The sequence below is a fragment of the Nicotiana tabacum genome, chromosome 11, assembly GCF_000715075.1.
Source record: "Nicotiana tabacum cultivar K326 chromosome 11, ASM71507v2, whole genome shotgun sequence".
NCBI lineage: Eukaryota > Viridiplantae > Streptophyta > Magnoliopsida > Solanales > Solanaceae > Nicotiana > Nicotiana tabacum.
Window position 1 is genome coordinate 38,644,683 of NC_134090.1, and position 23,843 is coordinate 38,668,525.

Here is a 23,843-nt window from a genome sequence, read left to right on the forward strand (position 1 = left end):
AGATATGTTAATGTGTAGAAAAAACAGTCGCTGAACATGGCCGTGTTTGGATTGATAGGGATAACACAGACAAAACTTAATTTTCATTTGACATTAATCTACGAGTTTGCAATGCCATAATAAGAAGAAACTACTGTCGCTGCGATCTGGTATTATGAAATCTTTGTTGAAGGGATTGTACTTCTTTTGTTGTCAATCACTTTTTTAGTTTGATGTAGATTGTCTAATCTGATTCAATTGGAATGTCCTCTAACATAGTTTTATAATTGAAATATAGAAATCACCTTTTGAGCAGATAATTTACTATTATCGTAATGAAATTAAGTTATTGGTCAATTAATTTTACTGATTATCTAAAGTATGAAAATATTTGGAAATTGAAAGGCCAAATACATAGATAACCCCTTAACATTTGTTAGCTAGACGCTCCAACTTAACTAGTAATCAGATAAATATCTCAACTCAGATAAAAATGTTTAGTAGATTTATCTTGTGGCTACATATTCGCAAACAACTAAGACTATATACTTAGTAAACCATTGATAGTCCAAATGTCTTTCTTTTCTTGTAAATTCAAATCAAAGTTAATTCTCACAAATGAAAGACTCTTTCACCTGCTTTTATTTTAATAAACTCATACTTGAAGTAAAACTAATCATAAATTAATACAGACACAAAGGGCATTAACAGGAAAGTTGCTTCGCTCCCATTCTTTTTTAGGTCAAGCAAAGAAAAAAAAGAGAATATCTAAGTGACCGGACCAAATACTCTCTGATGGCATGAAATGTCTTCTTTTAGTAAGAATATTCATATGTTAGATTATGCGATCGAACTTAGGGAAAGGTCAATTCAATTCTCGTTGGAAACGGAATTTTGTAAATTTTCCTCCGAAATGGAAGATCATTTCGATATCTTCAAACATATTCGAGGGTTAAATGTTACATGATATTTCTTGCGATTCATCCATTTGGAAAGCTAATATGAAAAGGAATTAGCATTTATGCATACGTGGAGCGCAAAACAATACTCTATTGCCGGGTACGAACTCTTCTATAATTCCAATCATGGATGAGTCGGCAAGAAATATCATATGCTTTTTATTTATTTATAACTGATAATGGTGGAATTTTAGATTTCCATAATGCATAAGATGATAACACGTGGCGTATCCTAACTGCAGGCCTAAAGAAAAGTCTCATTATTATTTATTTTAAGTCTTATTTTGAAACGATGGAGTTGCATCTTTGCAAAACAAGTAAATTCAAGATATAAAATGTTGATTCGTTCAGTTGCATCTTTTCAATAATTTGACTTACAAATAGTCAAAATATTGTAATTTCTCCTTTCTTAATTTCTTTACCTTTTTCTTATTTTTTGTTTATTAGTTATTATAGCCTCAAGCTTTTTACACTACTTCAGTTACTCCAAGAATTGGATCCGTAATCCCTTTGATTATTTCAATTTTGCCCATTTTATATTATTTGACTACATATTTCTAAAGCAGATTTTATATTTGGGAACATACTTCTAAAGCAGATTTTATATTATTTGACTAAGTTTCTACCTGTATCCCTTTGATTGCTCCAGTTTTGTCCATTATGCTTCTTTTTGGATACATTTACATAAAATATAATTTGACTAGGTTCTACCAGCCAAAACCTTTTAGTTTATTACAAAATAAAAAAAATTGTATCTCCAAAAACAAGAGTAAATTTCCTCGAGAAAGCAGAAGGAACCTGGTCATTAATTAACCATGGACTTAATTCATGAACTGTTTTCCATATTACTCTACATGACGACGAAAGCAAAGAATTCCGGAAAATGACTCTTTTTACAATTATTACATTATTCCATTAAATATTTGCCGGCCTAGGGACAAAGAGAATTAAACTTCCTTAACATTTTTACCATTTCCTTTCTTTTATTTTATTAAAATGCTTCATTTTTTTAGTCATATCATCATCTTCTTCTAGTTATTTGCATTGTTCTCTTAGTCATTACCACCACTTAGATTCAACACAAAAAGAATTTTAGGAGATTCGCGACGTGAAGGGACCATCCATCAATGGGGTGTGTTCAAGGTAGGGGTTATGGTTTCTCTCCCGAGAGGTTTGAGAGCATGAAACTTGATAATGGTTATATTAAAGGACAACGACGACAACAACAACAACAGAATAAGAGGGATATGAGTCGAATTAGGGAGCAAGAAGGGAATGGGAGAAATAATGGAGTTGAAGTAGAAAAGAGAATTATTAGTAGAGATCAAAAGGAGATGATCAAAGGAAGGGATGGAATTGGAAATGGAAATAGAAATGGAGTTGGAGTTAGAATAGGAAATGAATTATCAAATAGAGGCACAAGGAAAATGGAAGGAGATGAATTGGTGGATGGATGGCCAAAATGGCTAGTTGATAACATTCCTAAAGAGGTTTTGGTTGGTTTAGTTCCAAAGACTGCTGATTCTTATGATAAGCTTGCTAAGGTAAGTTTCTCAACTCCTCCGAGGCTGATTCAGGATTCTAACTTACGTGTTCAACCTTTAAGATTCTCAATAGTGAAACTCTTATTATTCGACATTATGAGTACAAAATTTAATATCTATTGAAATTTTAATTTTTTTAAACATAAATATCATAGAAAATATTGGGTTCAACTGAATCCATAGTAGATAATGTTCATCTGCATCTGCACCCAACACCCCCCCCCCCCCAATCCCCCATCCCCCACCTTCCCCCAACCCCATTTTTTTCGCTAAAATCAATGACAATATTGTAAAACTATAAACAAAATGAATCGTGATTGTACATCTTATAATTTTTTATGAAATTTTTTCAAGATCTTGCCTTTGTGCATGAGACATGAAGATGCTTTCTTAGTACGTATTTAAGCTATTCAAAACGATAACCTAAACATGATTTGTATTATAAATATATTGAACAAAAAATCCAAATATAAATGCATCTTATTTTTGCAGGTAGGGCAAGGGACATATAGCAATGTGTATAAAGCAAAAGATAGGAAGAGTGGGAAAATAGTAGCCTTAAAGAAGGTTAGATTTGATACATCAGAACCAGAGAGTGTAAAGTTTATGGCAAGAGAAATCATAATATTGAAGAAAGTTGATCATCCAAATATTATCAAGCTTGAAGGCTTAGCCACTTCAAGAATGCAATATAGTCTTTATTTGGTTTTTGATTTCATGGAATCTGATTTAACTAAACTTATCAATCGCACTGAAGGAAAACTCACTGTGCCTCAGGTAATCATTACTTAATTATTTTCCTCCTTTTCTAATATTTAGAAAAAATTGCATAATTTAAGTGGTAATAGTAACTTCCTAATTATTTATTGTTTTTGCTCGTAATGTTTTGGAATGAAAAAAAAATTACTAATGAAGAGCAATATATCTAAAATCACATGAAAAAAAAAGTTTTATCAAAAGATTTAAAATATGTTATTATTTAGACATATCTAACGGAAGATATAGAAGACAATGAAAGTTGAAAATAAGTATAGTTTGGAATTGAGTAGTAGTTATCAGACTTAAACAAGTAAACATACTCATTAAATCATCAACCTTTTTGGGAAACTAAACTTCACTATTATTTGTTATTTTTCTAAATAAACTTATCCTTAGGCCAATTTGAAGTTATTTTAAAGAAGAATAGTAGATTGGTGTCATATTTTAGGATTTTAGACTTTAGAATATTGATTAACAATTTAATTGAGTAAAAAAAACAGATAAAATCATGGATAAATGTAGACTTTTTTCATAACTATGTCTTCTATTAATAAAATCACTACTAGAAAAACATAAATTAACGATGGATAAATTTTATAGCTATCTAAAAAAATACGTCGCTAATCCTATTTAGCGATAGATTATCAAGAAAATTTTGTTAGCTACAATCTTTAGCGATAAATTAATAATAAAGTTCGTAACCAATTCAAATTTTTTTATAGTGAGCCTAATAAAATGTACTGTAACACAATTTGCAGGTAAAACGTTACATGGAGCAGTTGCTCTTAGGACTCCAACATTGCCATGAGAGAGGGATACTACATAGGGATATTAAGGGGTCAAATCTGCTAATAGACAAAAATGGGATGCTCAAAATTGCTGATTTTGGGCTTGCAAATTTTTACCAGACAGAGACAAAGAGGCCCCTGACAAGTAGAGTTGTGACACTTTGGTACAGAGCCCCAGAACTACTTTTGGGTTCAACTGATTATGGAGTTGGGATTGATCTTTGGAGTGCTGGTTGCCTTTTGGCTGAGATGTTTGTTGGAAGGCCTATTATGCCCGGTAGAAATGAGGTAAACAACATTTTTTAATTGTTTTTATTATTGAAATGTTAAATTTTTTAGGAAACTAAATATAAAACAACAACAGCAATAACAACAACAATAACAACAACAAAAATAGAAAATACGGTAAAAATAGTACGGACTAGCCAATTTTCGTATTGATAATTGAAAAATAGCCAATTTTTGCAAAGTCATTAAAAAATAGTCACTATTTTGCTGAAACACGAAAAGTTCCAGCATAATATGCTGGATTTTGGAGCTCACGTGTATAAACTCCCAGCATATTATATTGGAACTCCAAGGCCAGAAAGTTCCAGTATAATATGCTGGATTATGGAGCTCTCATATAAACTTCCAGCATAATATGTTGGAACCTCAGCACATTGTGAAATTCCAGCATATTATGCTGGAATCTTATATGTAAAAACTCGAACTCCAGCATATTGTACTGGAATTTTTCGAATTTGTAAGGGTGTGTATTCCAGATTTTATCTTTACATGAAAAAATAGGTAAATTTCAGTTACTTTTGAAACTATGGCTATTTCCACTGATTTTCCCCCCAAAAATACGCTATTGTTGAATTGGGCTTTCGCCTATTATTCAAGATTCTCCATTGCTGCCTGTAGAAGTTCGGGTGGTGTCTTAATCTTAGTGTGACTGATCATTCGAAAAAACCCAACTTCACATCATTTCTGACCATCTTTCATATAGCGGGTGATTCATAATAAATTGATTAGTTTTAGGCTGACGGTTAGCCTACTGCATCCTTCTCTTTTTTGGGGGGTTAGGACCAACAATATTAGCAAATTCACACGAGCAAAGTCAAATTAATAGAAAATTGAAAATTAATGGTATGTAAAAGCTATAATAATGCTATAACTTTTTTCCCCCTTTCAGATAGAGCAACTTCACAAAATATTTAAGCTGTGTGGGTCACCAGCAGAGGAGTATTGGAAGAAAGTGAAGCCACCAACAACATTTAGACCACCACAGAATTACAAGCCTTGTTTTGGTGAAGTATTTCCCAATTTTCCTCATTCTGCTTTTCCCCTTTTATACACACTTTTGGCTGTGAAACCTCACTTCCGTGGCACTGCTGCTACTGCTCTTCAAAATGAAGTAAGTTAAAATATTTCATTATTTCATGCCAAAAACATTGTACTATTCTATAACATCTACTAACAAAATGTCAAGTTGTTTTACTTTTTATCTTTTTCTGCTTTAACTATCCGGTATAAGCCAATTAATTTAGAATCGTGTCGGATATGCCATAAGAGGAATAAAGCACTCATACCAAAACATTTTTCATTTTCTAAACTCGAATTTGGGACTTGTTAAGAATTGAGATATCTCAATCAAAATAAGATCATCTTACACTGACTTAAACGAGAGTTAGTAGAATTTAGGGTGAAAATGATAAATCCGATTATAGGACATGAAATGTGCGTGTTCGAACTGGCAAAAACTTATCCGCACCGGGTGTATACACCCAATTTAGTTAAATTTACCATAAACAACAAACTAAAGTTTATTAGGAGTCCTACTTTTAAATAATAAATTTTTTAAAGATGGATTATATCTAATAAGGCACTGTGATAAAATTTAGGATTGCCATCACATTTCTATCTTTTATTTCCCTCAGTTTTTCTTCTAACATAGGTTTCACTCTTCATCGCTGATTTAACAAGAAGCTGAAGTTTACTTTTTCAATGATGCAATTGCAAAATTAAGGTATAATATTATGACAAAAACTCAATTGAGAATTACTGAGGGAGACAAGTTTTGCAAGTAAGCATAGGTTACTTTTTGCTTAGGAGTAAGCAAAGCTAAAATATAACTTCAATAAATATAGAATTATCTTTATGTTTGAATTAATGAAAGTACCAAGAAAGAAATGTAGTCTGCCTCCTCCTCTTCTTTTTTTCTTATCAATAAATCCTAATAAACTACAACTTTGTTTTTTCGTGTAATCTATGGAAGAATTTTTGAACAAATTGGCTTTTCCCAATTGCTTTCTTGTATTTTTGGTATACTTGCAGCTAGTCCAGGTTGACTTTAACATGGTTAAATAAAATAACATGTGTCATTTATTTATAGGATGAGTGTAAATACTCGGTACGGGTAAGTATTTACCGTTTGAATTGGTAATATAGAGCATTAGTAACCTTATTGGAAGGCAGCTAAATAAGTTTTTTGAAAGTATATGGGTGGTAAATACAAAAAAAAAAGATTCGTTTTATAGATTTAGTTTTTACTGGTAGAATATGTGTATATTGTTGAGCACTAAATTTTCCTAAACATTGTCTTAGTTCTTTATAACAAGTCCATTTGCATGTGGGATCTCTGAATTGCCAATCATCAAAGTAGAAGAGGATGGGCGGGGCCAATTCATTGATATCACAAGGTATGTTTTCGTAAAAAATGGCGTGTGGTAGCCACTAAATAAGATGGTGTTTATTTTTTATCCACTAATTCTAATGTTGAGCAAAAATAGTCACTACTCTATTAAAATTATTTTGAAAAGATATTTTTACCCTTTCTTCCATTTCTTTTCTTCCCAAACCCTCGCTTCTCTCTGTACAGAAGTGGCTGGCTATGTGTGCTTCTCTCTCAATCTTTTATGTGCATTTTTTCTCTCAGTAACACATGGCTATGTCTCTGATCTTAAACTCGCCCTTCAGCCAATCTATTCTAAGTTTACATCCTTAAATGCATTATAACTTATTAGTTCCTTCTGTATAAAGTGTCTTTTAATTCATGTGTTTGTGTCTCGAAAAAACACCATGAATGCCTTTTAGAATATATTTCATGAAAGAGAAAATGAAGGTTCTATAGTCTTTTATTTTTTTTAGTTGTTTCTTTTTGTTATTAGCTTTCTGTTGTGTAATTTGACATCAATCTTATATGTAAATTGCAATTATTATTATTATTATTGTTATTATTATTATTATTATTATTATTATTATTATTATTATTATTATTATTATTATTATTATTATTTTTGTGAAAAGATACAAATAACGTTTGGTTTTCTGGTACGTTATGGATCTTGAACTTACAATTACAAGTTCAAAAGTTAAGGACACTTGGTCCGAAACTTCGAGTTCCAAGTTCAAAATTTAAGGACACTTGGTCCTGAACTTAGACTAAAAAGCTCAAAAGTTAAGGACAATAGGTCCTGAACTTACAGTTACAAGTTCAAAAGTTAAGGACAATAGGTCCTGAAGTCCTGAACTTAGACTAACAAACTCAAAAGTTAAGGACAATAGGTCCTGAGCTTAGGCTAAGAAATCCAAAAGTTAAGGACAATAGGTCCTGAACTTACAGTTACAAGTTCAAAAGTTAAGGACAATAGGTCCTAAAGTCCTGAACTTAGACTAACAAGCTCAAAAGTTAAGGACAATAGGTCCTAAACTTAGGCTAACAAGCTCAAAAGTTAAGGACACTTGGTCCTAAACTTACAGTTACAAGTTCAAAAGTTAAGAACATGTAGTCCTGAAGTTAAGTTCAAAAGTTAAGGACATGTAGTCCTGAAGTCCTGAACTTAGAGTTCCAAGTTCAAAAGTTAAGGACATGTAGTCCTAAAGTCCTGAAGTTAAGTTCAAAAGTTAAGGATATGAGCAGAAGGGTATTTTCGTCCGGGCAGTTAAAGTTTAATAAAGCAGTGGCTAAAGACTAAAGATATTTTAAACAGTGGCTTAAAAGTAAATACATGTGTTATTAGTGGCTAACCGTGCACTTCTCCCTATGTTTTCACTTCTTCCATTGAACTAAGGTTTCTAGAAAAAAAGAAAATCAATTTGAAATATAGAGCTTTTTGTTAAATTATAATTTATGTGAAAGAAATAGGTACTCTAAAGGGCTGCTATTTAGGAATTAACCAATATATCCTGAATTTCAATTTCTCAACTTAATTTTTTGGGATATCAATATCCTGAATTGTCCTGAAACTAAAATTTTTAGTTTAAATATTCAGAAAAAAAATAAGCACTGAAAATTCTCTAAATAGCAGTCCTAAGAACGACTGTTTGTGCACTTCCCTAAGAAAACCCCATATTACACGCAAATTTCAATTTGAAATGAATGTTTTTTAAGAGCTAGTATTTAAGTTCTAATTGAAAGTTATAGAACTTGGAATTGATCGTGAATGCTACAAGGAAGAAAAAATAATCAGAAAGCACAATTTTACTTTTGCTGTTAGTTGTGTGGAGGTGGTATTAGTATATGCTTCTTTCTATTTTTATTTATTTACTAGTTTTAGCATACGCGCGTTGCGCGTGTCCCTCGTGTTAATGAAAAATAAAATTTTATAAATAAAATAAATAATATTCAAAAATATGTTTATGTTATTATATAAAATTAAGAGTAGTTCTTCCTAAGGAGTTTGATCTAGTCTAATAGTTCTTCCTTCAGTAGTTTCCCTTGCTTGCTTGCTTTATTGTACAAAAAAAGTTATAGGAGTAGCGTTTGATTGAAAGGTAAAAAAATCATTCAACTTTACTTGAGGACTTGGGTACGTACATTGCATGTATATTTCATGTTACTTATTAAAAAATTTATGTAAGATAGTTTACCAACAATTAATTTTTGTTTATCTTTACTCACTTTACGGTACTGCTAAAGCTGTAACCTTATTCTATTAATAACTTAATAATCATATAGGCATCCGAACTCGATTATTATTAATAATTTTTATATTATTTATTTTTTGCTCAATTATTATCTTATTTTACCTAAAATTTCTTTCTAAAGTACTTTTACTCGCGACCAATTACATATATATGTTCTTTTTATATTCCTATTTTTGTGTACAAAATATATATTGATTAACTTATTCTACCATTTAAAATAATGTCACATTTAAAAAAGAATATCATTTTATTATTTCTTAATATTTAGACAATAAAAATGGACAAAACTTGTAAGTATATTTCAAATTCTACGCCCTTATTGTTAAAAGAAAATAGAATGTCACAATTGCTTTTTAAAGTCTAAATTCATGCCACCTTAATATGAATTATCATTAATGTTTTAATTTTTTTAAAATCAAAAGTATGACTTAAATGCACTATTTCTTACGTTCCTTTTTAAATATTAGGCATAAAATTGATGGATCAGTTATTTACTTTAATTTTATTTAAAACACACGTTATTTACTTTTTTCACAGAATATATATCTATGAAAGCAACATGTAAGAATTATAATTATGTGACATATATAATTCAAATAAGGAAAATATTTAAGTTAAGTAAAGTTTTAATTGACTTTAAAGTCTTAAATTTTAGGGTTTCCTACCTAGTGTTCAATGGAAAATAATTTAATAACAAAAATTTTAGTCAATTTCAAGAACTAAATATTAGGAGAATAATTAAATGACTATTTTGTCTAGTGTGAACTTCAATTTTAAAGGGTAAAAAAGGCGAACGATATTTCGCTAAGGACCTTCGTGCTTTAATATAGTATAAATAGATAGATAGATATAATTTATAAAGAGCAAACATAGGTAACTGGTCATATTCTTTTGTTTATTTCATTGCTTTTGCTTTTTCCATGATTAAGCGGCGCGGGGGAGGGGGGGAGGCTAAGCATGATTAAAATTTTGTTAAATATATCCTTTCCGCCCAGGGTCGTATTACTATCAATATAATTTTGACTTTGGCCCTTAAAAGTTAAAACATCTTTCTTTCTTTTTTTCTTTTTTCTTTTCCGACATTTGAAACCCAAACTCCCAAGTTTAAGTCGTTAATTATAGTGCTTAAGTTTTTCTTTTGCTTTATTAAATTGCTCACCAGAATTCTCTCTCACAACCCCCATAATGTCATAATTACATATGTGATCATTAAAATGACTATCATTGTTCTAAGATGTAACTTAAACATCTTCTTAGGCAGTGCAAAACCACGTTTGAAACCTCTTTGTCGAAAAATTATTTTGTGTTGCTAGGTAAAAAAATATATTTTATACTTATATATTATATAATTAAATTTTCTTTTCTTTTTCATGTGTTTTATTTTTTATTTTTTGAGACCTCATAATAAAAATATTGGTTTTGTCACTCCTCCTAGACAAAAGTAATCATAAAAGTGAAGTCTTTAGGGACCAAGACAAGTTAAGTTCTTACACATGGATGTCACAAAATATACAAATATGTCACAAAGTTCATTGTGTAATCATTTAGTCTTATTTCCATTATCCCGTTCAATATAAGAGGATAATTATATCAGGAGTACAAGAAGCCATCATTACATTATTTCTTTTTCTTCTATTTCATTTGATAAATTACAACGTACAACAGATCTATATTTTATTTGTAATATTAAATTAATTTATGTTACATTTAGCTTTTTACAAAAGGCTTTTGATAATTAAATTAGAACAGAGATAATCAGTTATTTATTTATATATATAACTTTTTCATACTAAGCCAAATGAGTAAATGATGTAATTTCATTGAAAAGCCCATATTTCTACTTGGAGTAAAGAAGGATTTATAGATTAGCTCTTCTGTGTTTTTTTGAATATTTTTTTTGCTTTAATAATTAATTAAGATGCTTTATTTTATTTTCTCTAATCTTTTTCCCTCTATTCTTTCAATTTTAATGTGGAGGGAATTGCACCACAGGAAGAAATTAAAAGGCAAACGGGTTCGGAAAAATAAGGAGGGCTACCAAAAAATACTCTCTAATATTTCTGAACATTCTGCAGAGGTAAACTCTTTTTCCTTTTCTTTTTAGTTTTTTATTAAATTATATATGAAAGGAAAAAAGAACTGAAGGAATTTGTCTCTTAAATTAACAAAATGAGAGCATAAAAATGCAACTTATGACCTATTTTTGAAATTTTTACAGTTTGAAGAATATATTTCTAGTTTTTAAACCTCACACTACTCTTGAGCTTCAAAGAATAGTATTGAAAAATAGAATATTTTCTAGTGCCATACTGACTTAGTAGGCGTTTAGTCCTAGATTCCAAATATTTTTGACTTTATTTGAAATTTATAAAGTTGGAATTTAAGATAAACTTATGTTTGATTATACTTTTTATAAAGCAAGAGAGAACACTTTATTTGGAATTTACGAAGATGGAATTAGAAAACAAGTTTGGAGCAATTTTCCAAATTTGGAATCCAACTACAAGTTGAATTTTGAACTTTTACAACCAAACACTATTTTTAAAATAAAGTAAAAAATTATTACGGAAAAAAATGAATAAAATCCAAGGCCAAATGGCTCTTTAATGATCTTATTTCAGTAAATCATATCTTCTCTATTTTCTCGATCTTAAACCGAAGGAATGGTAAAATGGTATACATTTTTATTGTTTACCACGAAAAATGGGAGTAACAATTAAATATGATTTGTGGTTTTAAAGGTATGTGATTTATTCTAATACTAGTGAATATACAAGCAATATTAGGTTTAAGTAAGAAGAATTGATATACCAAATCAGTGTTGCTAGAGCAATAAGAGCTCGATTTTCTTGGGGGCCTCGAGGTGAGCTAAGAGCAATGAAATATGAACAATAAAATAAAAGCAATAAAGCTGAAGAACACTTGCTGAATACGGTAAACAAGAAAAGCAGGATAGAATATTCTATTGCAGTGAATAATATGTCTTTTACAAATGATTGGGGTCCCCTTTATATTGGAGGAGAAAAACCTCAATATAGTACATTTCTAATTGTGATAAAGAATTCTATTGGTACAGGTGTATAATAACCTAGTACGAACCTGTACCATTTCGTACAAATCTTATCCTTTAATTTATGCCTTGATCCACGTGTCCTTGAGAAATTCTCGCTCTTTCTTGAGTGTCCTCGAGATTGTACTGCCCTCAATGTAGGTCGTGTCAGGCCTTCGATCTGCTTCCTTGAGGTGTGTGTCCTTCAGCCGGGTTCGACCCCTACTTCGAGTCTCCCGGACTCAAACTCATAGCCCAATTTAAGACTTCAAAATCGGGCTCCTTGATTTTGACTGTATACAGATAGTCCCCGCATTTTTTAGAATAAGATGATAAGAAACGATTTGAACCTCGATTTTCCGAGCCTCTCGCGATGATGTCATGCTCGTGACGTAGGCGCTTGAAGTGATCGAAACGTCCCGTCGGTCTATTTTCCCAAAAACATTGAATGCATGCCAGCATTGATCGGCCACTAGTGCTGCCGAACAGTCATTTCCCTCCTATAAATATGAGGCGATTCCTTCAAGTAAAGAATTTTACTCTTTCTTCTCCCTTTTTCCATCTTCATCTCTTTCTCCACTCATCTATTTCTTCCGCCTCTTCAAGCGCCGGAAAATGCAAGGTTTCCACCTGAAACACCATATTCCTGTGCAACCCGTTTTATTTGACTTACAATCATGGCCAAAACTTCCAAAACGATCCTCAAAAAGAATAAAGCATTGTCTTCTTCTGCCTCCCGGCCGGCCAAACCAATGGTGCCGCCGACACTTGAGGAAATCACCCTCGGTAATTGCATTATTAAGAAAGACTTCAGCATCGAGAATCCTCCCGATGTCCTAGGCCGATGTGAGCATGTATCTCGATACATTAGCTTGGTAACGAAGCAGCTTATCATGTCAAGAGGGACTGCCACTGGGAGGATGAGGTTGAGGTTCAGATCCCGAACCCCGATGAAAGCATTACTACCCACAAGGAGGGATTTTTGAGTGTTTACACTTACCCCTTCACACCGGGTCCCCTCAATCCGGTGGTGATCGACTTTTGCAGAACGTATGAAGTCACCCTCGGTCAGACTCACCCTTGCTTTTGGCGTATCGTGATCATGTTGCGGTATTTCTCTGAAAAGGACAAGGGTTAATTCATCCTCAGCCACCTGATTCGGTTGTATCGGCCTCAGTTATTTCGAGGGCTTATCAAGATGTAGCGCCGAACAACAAAATCCTTCTTTGCTAGTACTGACGAACCCAAAGATCGGGGTTGGATGAGCCGGTTCATTAGAGTAAAGACTTTGGATGTCATCCCCGAGGACAAGATGTCGTTCCCGGAGAGGTGGAACTTTAACCGTAAGTGGAGCTCGTAATCCCTTTAGCTATCCATACTTTGCTTCCATATTTCATAATATTGTTATACTTCTTCTGGCAGCCAATGCTTGGGCGCCCCCAGCAGTGCCCGACCTCGAGGATTGGGTCCGAAAGTTAGCTGCCACTTCTTCCCACGATGAACGCAAGTGGCGTGAGCTAGCGAAGGGCCAGTGGGAGGCCAAGAACCACGGTAAGTGTCTTTTAACAGTTTCAAACACTCTTCATAGATTGGCAGCATCTTATTTACGCCTACTTGTGCAGGCCTCGATGATGCATCTGAAATGAGGCCGGCTCCGATCGAGGAAGAAGCCAAGCCTTCAAATCCAAAGTCCGAGAAGGATAATAAAAGAAAAAAGGTTTCGAAGCCCGAGGATCCTCAAAACAAGAAACCCTCCGCTCGAAGGCTGCGGAAAAGATTTGCTCAAACGGGCGCAGATTCGACCCATGACTCCCCGGATGATGAAGAATATGATGATGAAGAGTCAGCGTTGGTGACTCGGACCAAGAAGCCAGTCGAGACCGCCAAGCCTTCCGAACCGGAAACCTTATTCCGTGGTGAGGATGCCTCGAAGGAAGGAACGGGCTAGGACCCTGTGTCCTCGGAGGTTGAGATCATCCCTCCGTCTTCAACAACCATTCCAGAGGGGTAGTAGATACTGAGACCCCCAATGGTAATGAGAATGCCTCGAGTGAAGAACTCAGGGCCGCGACAACAGGTCCCTTTCATTGCCAACCTTTTCCAAGGGGGCAATCGATGAAGCCAATGCTCTGCACATGCCCGATCCGAGTAAGGTCGTCGGGGATGATGTTTTCCAGGGTTGCTACACCGGGATTGACGATGCCGATGACCTGAATGATGCGTCCACTATCTTTGAGGAGGCTCAACATCTCCTTTCCCGGGTAAGTACTTACCTTTAGTATTGTAATTTTTTCTCTCTTTTCTTTTGACTAATATGTCTCTATTTCATGTATAGGCCATCGCAAAATTCAGAGCTGAGCTGAGCCAATGTGAGGCCGAGCTCAAGAAAATTTTGAGCGAAGAGAAAACCCGGAGGCTCCTCTGTATCCAGAAGGAAGAGGAGCTTAAGGATCTCCGAACCGCACTGGCCAAAGCTCAAAAAAGCGAGTCCGAGCTAGATGAGCAGGTAACTTTGATTTTAACAGAGTACGACCTTCTTGGCCCTGCTTCGGAGGCTAATACTTCAATATCTCAACTGCAACAAAAGCTAGATATGATCGGGAAGCTCCGTGGCGAGGTAGATCAAGTTCAGTCTAATTGTCATCAGTGGAAGAAGAACATGGATCAACTTGTTGTCGATAAGGAAGCTATTGCGGCCCAACTGGCCTCGGCTGAAGCTCAGTTCTGAGGTGCCGAAGCGAAGGGTCTGGCTCAGGCTAGGAAGATCAAGAGGTTAGAGGCTGAGCTAGCTAAAGCCCAGGTCGAAGCTGTGCAGGCTAAGGCTGAAGCTGTACAGGCTAAGGCCGAAGTCGAGAAGACGAAGGCTGCGGCTGATAAATCCATTGCTATATACGCGAGGGAAGCCATGGCCGTTCAAGCTGAGTTGAGGGAGGCCTCCTACTGAGGGAGACGGAGCAATGAATTGGCTAAGTGCCAAGCCCGGAGGGAGACTCTCGAAGAAATCCATGCCCGAGGGTTCAACCTCACCGAGGAGATAGCTGAATCAAAAACTCGGGAAACCGATGCTAGGTTTCTTGTCTCCTCCGATAATGAGGATGTGGTGAGTGGCTCCCGGGATGAGGAAGGTGAAGAAGATGTTCCCGAAGGGGAGGAGACTCTCAAAGATAGGGCCGCTAAAAATGAAGACGACACTCCCGGGGGTGTGACCCCGAAAATAGATTAGGTTTCCTTTTTTGTGCAAGGGCCCCTTATGGGCGTTGTAATATGTTTTGTAAACTTCCCTAATGAATATAAAGTATCATTTTGCTCTATCCTCGATTTGTGTTGAATTTTATTTATCCCCGTTTGTGGAAAATTTCGAAGATTCAAACACTTAGCTCGAGTATTGGTTCGGACTCAGAATGCAATAAACCCTTAGGCTTTTAATTGATCAACATCATACCCCTTAAGGTTTTGTCACTCCTCGAGAAAAGTTAAATTGATTTGAGTGAGCTCGGGATGTCGGAATTCTTGAGTCCGATTCGAGGCCACAACCTCTATATGTTTTGACCCTTAAGTCTTCTAAGTTGGCCCTTAGGCTATATATTGTCTCTTAGGCTCTTATACATTGTCCCTTAGGCTCTTTAATCTGGACCTTAGGCTTATACATCGGCCCTTAGGCTCTTTAAGTTGGCCCTTAGGCTCTTAGACATCGACCCTTAGGCTCTTTAAATTGGGCCGTTTCGGCCTCTAAAATGGCTATAATTTTTCCCTCTTTTTCGACTAAAAGACTTAGTAAAAATTTGTATGCCTTAGCACGTGTTTTGGGTTCAATGTATCGGAACCTTATTAGTAATTTGTTTTTGTAAACATAATCGAATACCTCTTGAGGTTTTTTCGAAGACTAATGTTTATCGAAGCCTTTAAATAGTTTGAGGGCCGAATTTATCGAAGCCCTTAGGTATTTCGAGGGCTGAATTTATTGAAGCCTTTTATATTTTGTTTTTGCCGAGGGTAGCCTGATTTAACCATTTTTTTTATGGTTGAAGGCCTTTAATTTATGGCAGAAGTCGGACGTCTCCGAGCCGCATTATTTTGGTCGTAGCCTTTATATGGCTGTAGTCTTTTATATGGCCATAGTCTTCGGGTATGTCAGTTGGACTTGTTTCCTGATAACTCTTCGAACTTGTCCGAAGAGTTAGTCCCCGAGTATATTAACCTTGGCCTTTGTTTCGAGGGGGTGCCTCTTTGAGGTCTTATGAGTCTGAGTTTTCGATGACTCGGATGTATTGATTGTCAGTGACAGTCCCCGAGTATTTCGGGGTGCTTTGGCTCTTGAGCCGCTTCCCATAGGACTGTAAGTGTAGAGCTCGTATGATAGCAAACTTCTTTAAGATACAAAGTGTTTTGGATATAACCAGAATACTTCTTTAAATAGTTGATACATGCATGCATGTTTTGCCATCGAGGCTCGACTATTCTATATGGACACAGTTCATTTGACTGTTTGGCCCATTACAAAGTTCTCCTATCGAGGCCCTCTTAGGTGTGAAGTATCTTTCTCAAAAGTATAACCTCCCAGGGTGATGCCCCCCCAGTGTTCAAGGTTGATTGAAAAAAAGTCTTGAATACTTGTTGAATGTTCCTTAGGTAGCATATAGGTGTTGCCTCGTTAAAAACCTTGCCAGTAAAACTCATTTGGGATAAAACCCGATCTAAGGAAAAGAGTGCAACACATGCTTTCAAACCCAATGTCTTCAAGTTGAAAGGTGCCTCGATATCTCCAACTGAACATCTGCAAGGAGTTAGTTTTAAATACAAACGGAAAAGGGGAGAAGGTCATACCTAAGCAGTAATATTGCTTGAGCAACGACACATTCCAATTGTTTGGTAGTTGCTCGCCTTTCATTGTGCTAAGTTTGTAGGATCCTTTCCCTACGACTCTGAGGACACGGTACGGTCCTTCCCAATTGGGACCTAGTTTCCCTTCATTTGGGTCTCGAGTGTTAAGAGTGACTTTTCTCAGGACTAAGTCCCTGACTCTAAAATATCGAAGGTTCGTCCTTCTGTTGTAATACTTTTCGATCCTTTGTTTTTGCGCGGCCATTCAAATTAACGCGGCCTCTCATTTTTCATCGAGTAGTTCGAGGGAAGTGTTTATAGCTTCGCGATTTGAGTCCTCGGTGGCATGCTGAAACCTGACGCTAGGTTCCCCGACCTTGACTAGGATCAATGCTTCAGACCCGTATACTAAAGAAAACGGGGTCTCCCCCATGCGGGACTTTGATGTCATATTGATATGCCCACAGTACCTCGGGCAATACTTCTCTCCACTTCCCCTTTGCATCATCTAACCTTTTCTTCAAGTTTTGAATGATGGTTTTGTTTGTGGACTCGGCCTGACCATTTGTGCTTGGGTTGTAAGGTGCTGATAGGATCCTTTTTGATTTTATGGTCCTCGAGGAATTTTGTTACTTTGCTGCCGATGAAATGTTTCCCATTATCACATGTTATTTCGGCAGGTATCCCGAACCTACATATGATGTGGTCCCATATGAAGTCGATGACTTCTTTTTCTCTTATCTTCTCGAAGGCCTGCGCTTCAACCCACTTGGAGAAGTAGTCAATCATAAACAAAATAAATTCAGCTTTACCTGGCGCTGTTAGTAGGGGGCTGACGATGTCCATCCCCCATTTTATGAATGGCCACGGGGATAGGATCGAATGGAGTTGTTCACCGGGTTGATGGATCATCGGTGCAAATCTTTGGCATTTATCACACTTTCTGACGAACTTCTTGGTATCCTTTTCCATGTTGTCCCAATAATACCCCGCTCTGATCACCTTGCGCACCAGAGAGTCTGCACCAGGATGGTTCCCACAAGTACCCTTGTGGATTTCTCGCAGTACGTAATAGGTATCCCTAGGTCCCAAGCATAATGTCAGTGGTCCATCGAAGGTTCTTCTATACATCATTCTGTTTTCGTCGAGTGAGAATCGAGTTGCTTTGGCTTGAAGTGTTCTTGATTCTTTTGGGTTTGCGGGGAGCTTTCCATGTTTCAAGTAGTCGATGTACTTATTCCTCCAATCCCATGTTAGACTTGTTGAATTAATCTCTGCATGGCCTTCTTCGACCACCGACTTCGATAATTAGGCGAAAGTCCCCGAGACAATATCATCTTCTTCAACTGATGACCCCAAGTTCGCAAGTGCATCGGCTTCGCTATTCTGTTCTCGAGGCATATGGTCCAGTGTCCATTCTTTGAAGCGATGCGATGTCATTTGAAGTTTGTCCAAATACCTCTACATTTGATCGTCTCGAACGTCGAAGCTTCCATTTACTTGATTTTACTACCAAAAGGGAGTCACATTTTGCCTTAATCACCTCTGCTCCAAGGCCATTGGCTAGTTCAAGACCTACAATTATGGCCTCATACTCGGCCTCATTGTTAGTCAATTTAGAAGTTTTGATAGATTGTCTAATGACACTGCCCGTATGCGATTTTAAAGCAATGTCGAGCCTGGACCCTTTCACATTTGAGGCACCGTCTATGAAGAGTGTCCATAACCCCGATGACGTACCCCATTCTTAACAAAAGTTCCTTTTCTACTTCGGGCACGAGGGCAGGCGCGAAATCGGCCACGAAGTCCGCCAAAATTTGAGACTTGATAGCCATTCGAGGTTGATATTCGATATCATATCCTCCAAGTTTGATGGCCCATTTGTCCAACCTGTCCGACAATTCGGGTTTATACAACACATTTCGAAGTGGGTACGTGGTCAGCACACATATACGATGGCATTGAAAATATGGCTTTAGCTTCCTAGATGCGCTTATTGCAAGAGCTAGCTTTTCCAAAAGGGGGTACCTGGTTTCAGCATCTCCTAGGGTCCGACTCACATAATAGATAGGGAATTATGTACTTCCTCTTCCCGAACCAACATGCCACTTACTACCACCTCGGACACGGCTAGATACAAGTAGATCGTTTCATCTTCCTTTGGAGTATGGAGCAGGGGTGGGCTCGAGAGATACTGTTTTAATTCTTCCAAGGCTTGTTGGCATTCTGGAGTCCATATGAAGTTGTTCTACTTCTTGAGTAGGGAAAAGAAATGATGGCTCCGATTTGATGACCTCGAGATGAATTGGCCTAGGGCAGCTATCCTCCCGGTCAGCCGTTGTACGACTTTCACATTGTTCACCACGGTGATCTTCTCGATGGCTTTAATTTTATCGGGGTTGATCTCAATCCCCTTGTTCGATACCATGAAGCCCAAGAACTTGCCCGAGCCGACTCCAAAAGTGCATTTCTCGGGGTTGAGCTTCATGTTATACTTTCTTAGGATATCGAACGTCACCTGCAAATGGGTCAAATGGTCCTCTGCGCTCAGGGACTTAACTAGCATGTCATCAATATAAACTTCCATAGACTTACCTATTTGATGCTCGAACATCTTATTAACTAAGCGTTGATACGTGGCTCCTGCATTCTTTAGCCTGAAGGGAATTACGTTATAGCAATATGTACCATACTTCGTGATGAACAAAGTCTTTTCCTGGTCTTCCGGGTTCATTTGAATCTGATTGTACCCGAGTAGGCATCGAGAAAGGTAAGGATCTCGTGTCCAGTCGTAGCATCGATCAATTGGTCGATGTTGGGCAGTGGGAAAGAATCTTTGGGGCATGCTTTGTTCAAATCCTTATAGTCTACACACATTCTAAGTTTGTTTCCTTTTTTAGGGACTACTACTACGTTAGCTAGCCATTCAAGATATTTTACTTCCCTAATGGATCCTATCTTGAGAAGTTTGCGTACATTGTCTTTGATGAATGCATGCTTTACCTCAGACTGAGCTCTCCTCTAAACTTCACCGATTTAAATCTGGGATCGACACTTAATCGATGAGCAGTTATCTCCATGGGATTCCTGTCATGTCTAAGTGGGACCAGGAAAAACAATCAATGTTATCGATAAGAAATTGAATGAGTTTTTTCCTGAGTTCGGGTGTTAACCCCGTCCCCAGGTATACCTTTCGTTCTGGAAGATGCTCGATCAATATGACCTGCTCGAGTTCCTCGACCGTGGACTTCGTCGCATCCGATTCTTCAGGGGCAATGAAGGCTCGAGGGGTGAGAAAATATTCTTCTTCATCCTCAACAACCTGTTCATCGGACACTTGCCCCCCGGGCTCAACCGAGGACACGGACTGTGATTGCTATTTGGCCACCTGTTCGTCCTTCAGCTTTTTCGATGTGGATGATGTCGATACCAGTGTCAAGTCGTGTACTGCAAACATCTCCTTAGCTGCATGCTGCTCTCCAAATACTGTTTTCACGCTATCCTTTATTGGGAACTTCATCACCTGATGGAGGGTCGATGGCACCAGCTTCATGCAATGGATCCACGACCTTCCAAGCAAAGCATTATACCTCATGTCACCTTCGACGACATGAAATTTGGTGTCTTGTATGGTTCCGGTCACATTGACTGGGAGGATTATTTCTCCCTTTGTTGTTTCCCTTGCCATGTCAAAGCCATTCAAGATTCGAGATGCCAGTATAATTTGATCGAGCAACCAGAGCTGATCCACGACCTTTGACTGGATTATATTTGCCGAACTACCTGGACCCACGAGAACACGTTTAACTTGAACTTTATTTAAAATGATAGAAATTACCAGTGCATCGTTGTGAGGCTGAGATACAGCCTCGATGTCTTCCTTGCTGAATGTGAGGGTGTCCTCGGGTATGTAATCTCGAGTCCGTTTCTCCCTTGGGATGGATACTTTGGTACGCTTGAATATAGGTCCTTATGGGACGTCGACTCCACCGATGATCATGTGAATGACATTTTGAGGTTCCTCAGGTTCATTCTTCCTGCCTGCATCTCTTTGTAAGAGTCTATATATATAAAAATATGTGTAGGTTTAATTATTTTTGTAACTAAGAAAAAGGAAGCATTGTTCTCCAAAAATTTGGATTAACTGTTCATATGATATTATACGATTTTAAAAATGAAATTGCACATTCATAGTGGACGAACATATATATAATCCTCAATATACTAGCTATTGACAGAAGCAGATAATTAATTATTTTTTGCCGAAAATAATCAAATAAAGGCATTTACCTTTTTGGTCGGCCCGGTTAGGGATGACGAGGGATTCAAACCCTTGATATGAATAAAAAAAAATCAGAAATAGCCATATTTACAATTGATAATTAAAAAATAGTCACGGTTCAAAAGTAATCGAAATTTAACTACTTTTTCACGTAAAAATAAAATTCGAACAAAAATACCATTAAAAAATCACAAAAGTTCCAGCATAATATGTTGTAGTTTGAATTTTTTACGTATGAAATTCCGGCATAATATTCTGGAATTTCACAATGTGCTGGAGCTTTAACTAAGGGTGTATTGTGGGTTGGGCCCATCCCGGGACCGCATGCCAAACGGGCCAAACGTGCCGGTTCAAACGGGCCGGTCTCTAGTGGTGCAAAAAGCCCACAGTGGGCCGGTCCTTACCAAAAAGCTCGCAAGCCCGGGACCGGCAGGCAGGCCTAGGCCGTTCAACCTGACCAAACGGGCCCAACGGCTATTTTTTTTAATTTTTTTTATTAGATATATATATCTAATACATATCTATATATAAACTATATATATATATATATATATCTATATATAAACTATATATATCTAATACATATAAACTATATATAATACATATAATCTAATACATATAAACTATATATACATATATATATATATATATATCTCTAATACATATAAACCATATATATATATATATATACATATAAACTATATATATATATATATATATATATATATATATATATATATCTAATACATATAAACTATATATAATACATATAATCTAATACATATAAACTATATATACATATATATATTGTCATTCTTCGTTAATGTCGTAATAGTAAAATATATAAGACATTCCCTTGAATATTTCTTTGCAATTTATTTTATGTTTAAATTTGAATTAGAAGATTATTTTTTTAATTAATAAGAAATACTATATATATATATATACACACACACACACACACACACATATATATATAAGGCAATATATATATCTCTAATACATATAAACTATATATATATATATATACACACACACACACACATATATATATATATATATATATATATATATATATAAGGCAATATATATATCTCTAATACATATAAACTATATATATATATATATATATATATATATATATATATATATATATATATATATATATATATATATATATTATAGATATAGATATAGTATATATAATATATATAAGCTATATAATTTACAAGAAATTGCCTTAGATAAAAAAAATTAAAAATATATATATATATATGGAGAGAGAGAGAGAAAAGTATAAACAATTTATATTAGTATATACACATATAGTTTACAAGAAATTGCCTTAGATAAAAAATATTCAAAAAAAAATTGCCCGAAAAGAAAAAGCCCGTTTAGGCCCGTGGGCCCGACCCATTTAGCTCGGGACCATGTGGGCTTAGGACCACAGAGGGCCGGTTCCACCCATTGGGACCGTTAGGCCTGGGCCCGGACAACAATACAGCCTTAGCTCCAACATAATATGCTAGAAGTTTATATGCAAAAACTCCATAATCCAGTATATATATTATGCTGGAACTTTTCGTGTTTCAGCAAAATAGTGACTATGGGTTTGAACGAACTCAATAGCTTTTGCTTAAACTATAAATATATTAGAAAATTTATTAAATATATATATATATTAACTTTTAATTGCGAACTTAGTAACTAATCCAGGAACTCAGGCATGTTCAGAACCCAGTAACTCAATAGCGTTCGATGACATATTCAAAATCCATAAATTTTAAACCATGACTCTGGTCTCTGACTTTACTAAATTATATTTAATTGATTGATGAGCAGGAAAAGCAAGGAGAGTCAAGTATGCAAGGTTATAGTGGTGCAAGTAGCAGTTCATTTTCCTTGAGCAGAAGGAATAATAATATTCAAAGTCCTCCTCCTTCACCAACTCCAGCTTTTAAATTTAGAAACAAGATGAACCAATCTGCTAAAACTGAGGCACATCCAAATGCTCTCAAAAACATCAAGAATTATCCCATTTTGTTAGCCTCCATTACTGAGGCTGCTAAGCATTATGAAGACAACAGATTAAGCCTCAATCGTAGGGCTATCTCCACCATTGATTTCAGAAATTATCATGATCTTGATGACAAGATCTCTAAGCTATTCAGCTTAGAACATAATTAATTAGAAAAAGTTGTTCTATTATTGTTTACTTGTGTATTTGGTTTAGACATGAAGAAGAGCCTCGGAGCAGTGGCAGTTGTCTCCATGTGACACGGGCCAGAGCCATGGAATCAGCGCCGCTGATAGCTTGCATAAGGATAGACAACTTACATCAATACCCGTTTATAGCTTGTTTGGATGGTCATAATCTATTGTATTTTATCGTATTGTTACTTTAAATATAGTATTTTTTTTATTGTTACTCATATTTTGTTATATCGTATTGTTATATCCGTCATTATGTAACAAAGAAAAGTGACATTTTATGTAACGACCAATTTGGTGTGGTCGCATCATTGCCATATATTTTTCTCTCAGCTGGTCCTTCTTTATTATTAAATAATCATATTTGACCTTTTAACCTATCTTTTTATGCGAAATACATAAACGACCCGTTTAAGTTGTCCCCAACGATCAAACAAACACCTCAACTGACCACTTTACCATTTAGATACTTCAGAAGGCTACAAAGTGTGTCAAGTAAATACATGTTGCTTATGTGGCATATGCGTGTTTGCTACCAAC

The 23,843-nt window shown here is 35.8% G+C and overlaps 1 protein-coding gene across 1 annotated transcript; it reads left to right on the top strand.

The window, feature by feature from the left end:
- Nucleotides 1-1,963: 1,963 nt before the first annotated feature.
- Nucleotides 1,964-23,615, top strand: LOC107812582 (putative serine/threonine-protein kinase At1g54610). The gene is made up of 7 exons (XM_075225901.1): nt 1,964-2,482; nt 2,975-3,259; nt 4,000-4,317; nt 5,207-5,428; nt 6,619-6,713; nt 10,933-11,017; nt 22,935-23,615. The coding sequence occupies exons 1-7, from the start codon at nt 2,066-2,068 to the stop codon at nt 23,277-23,279; spliced, it is 1,767 nt and encodes a 588-aa protein (XP_075082002.1). The 5' UTR covers nt 1,964-2,065; the 3' UTR covers nt 23,280-23,615.
- Nucleotides 23,616-23,843: the final 228 nt, after the last annotated feature.

What these genes read in the sequence shown, in the direction of transcription:
- LOC107812582 (XM_075225901.1), top strand. Translation starts at nt 2,066, where the DNA reads ATGGGGTGTGTTCAAGGTAGGGGTTATGGTTTCTCTCCCGAGAGGTTT. An exon ending in TTATGCCCGGTAGAAATGAG is followed by an intron (nt 4,318 to 5,206) that starts GTAAACAACATT and finishes TCCCCCTTTCAG; the next exon opens with ATAGAGCAACTTCACAAAAT. An exon ending in CTACTGCTCTTCAAAATGAA is followed by an intron (nt 5,429 to 6,618) that starts GTAAGTTAAAAT and finishes ACATTGTCTTAG; the next exon opens with TTCTTTATAACAAGTCCATT.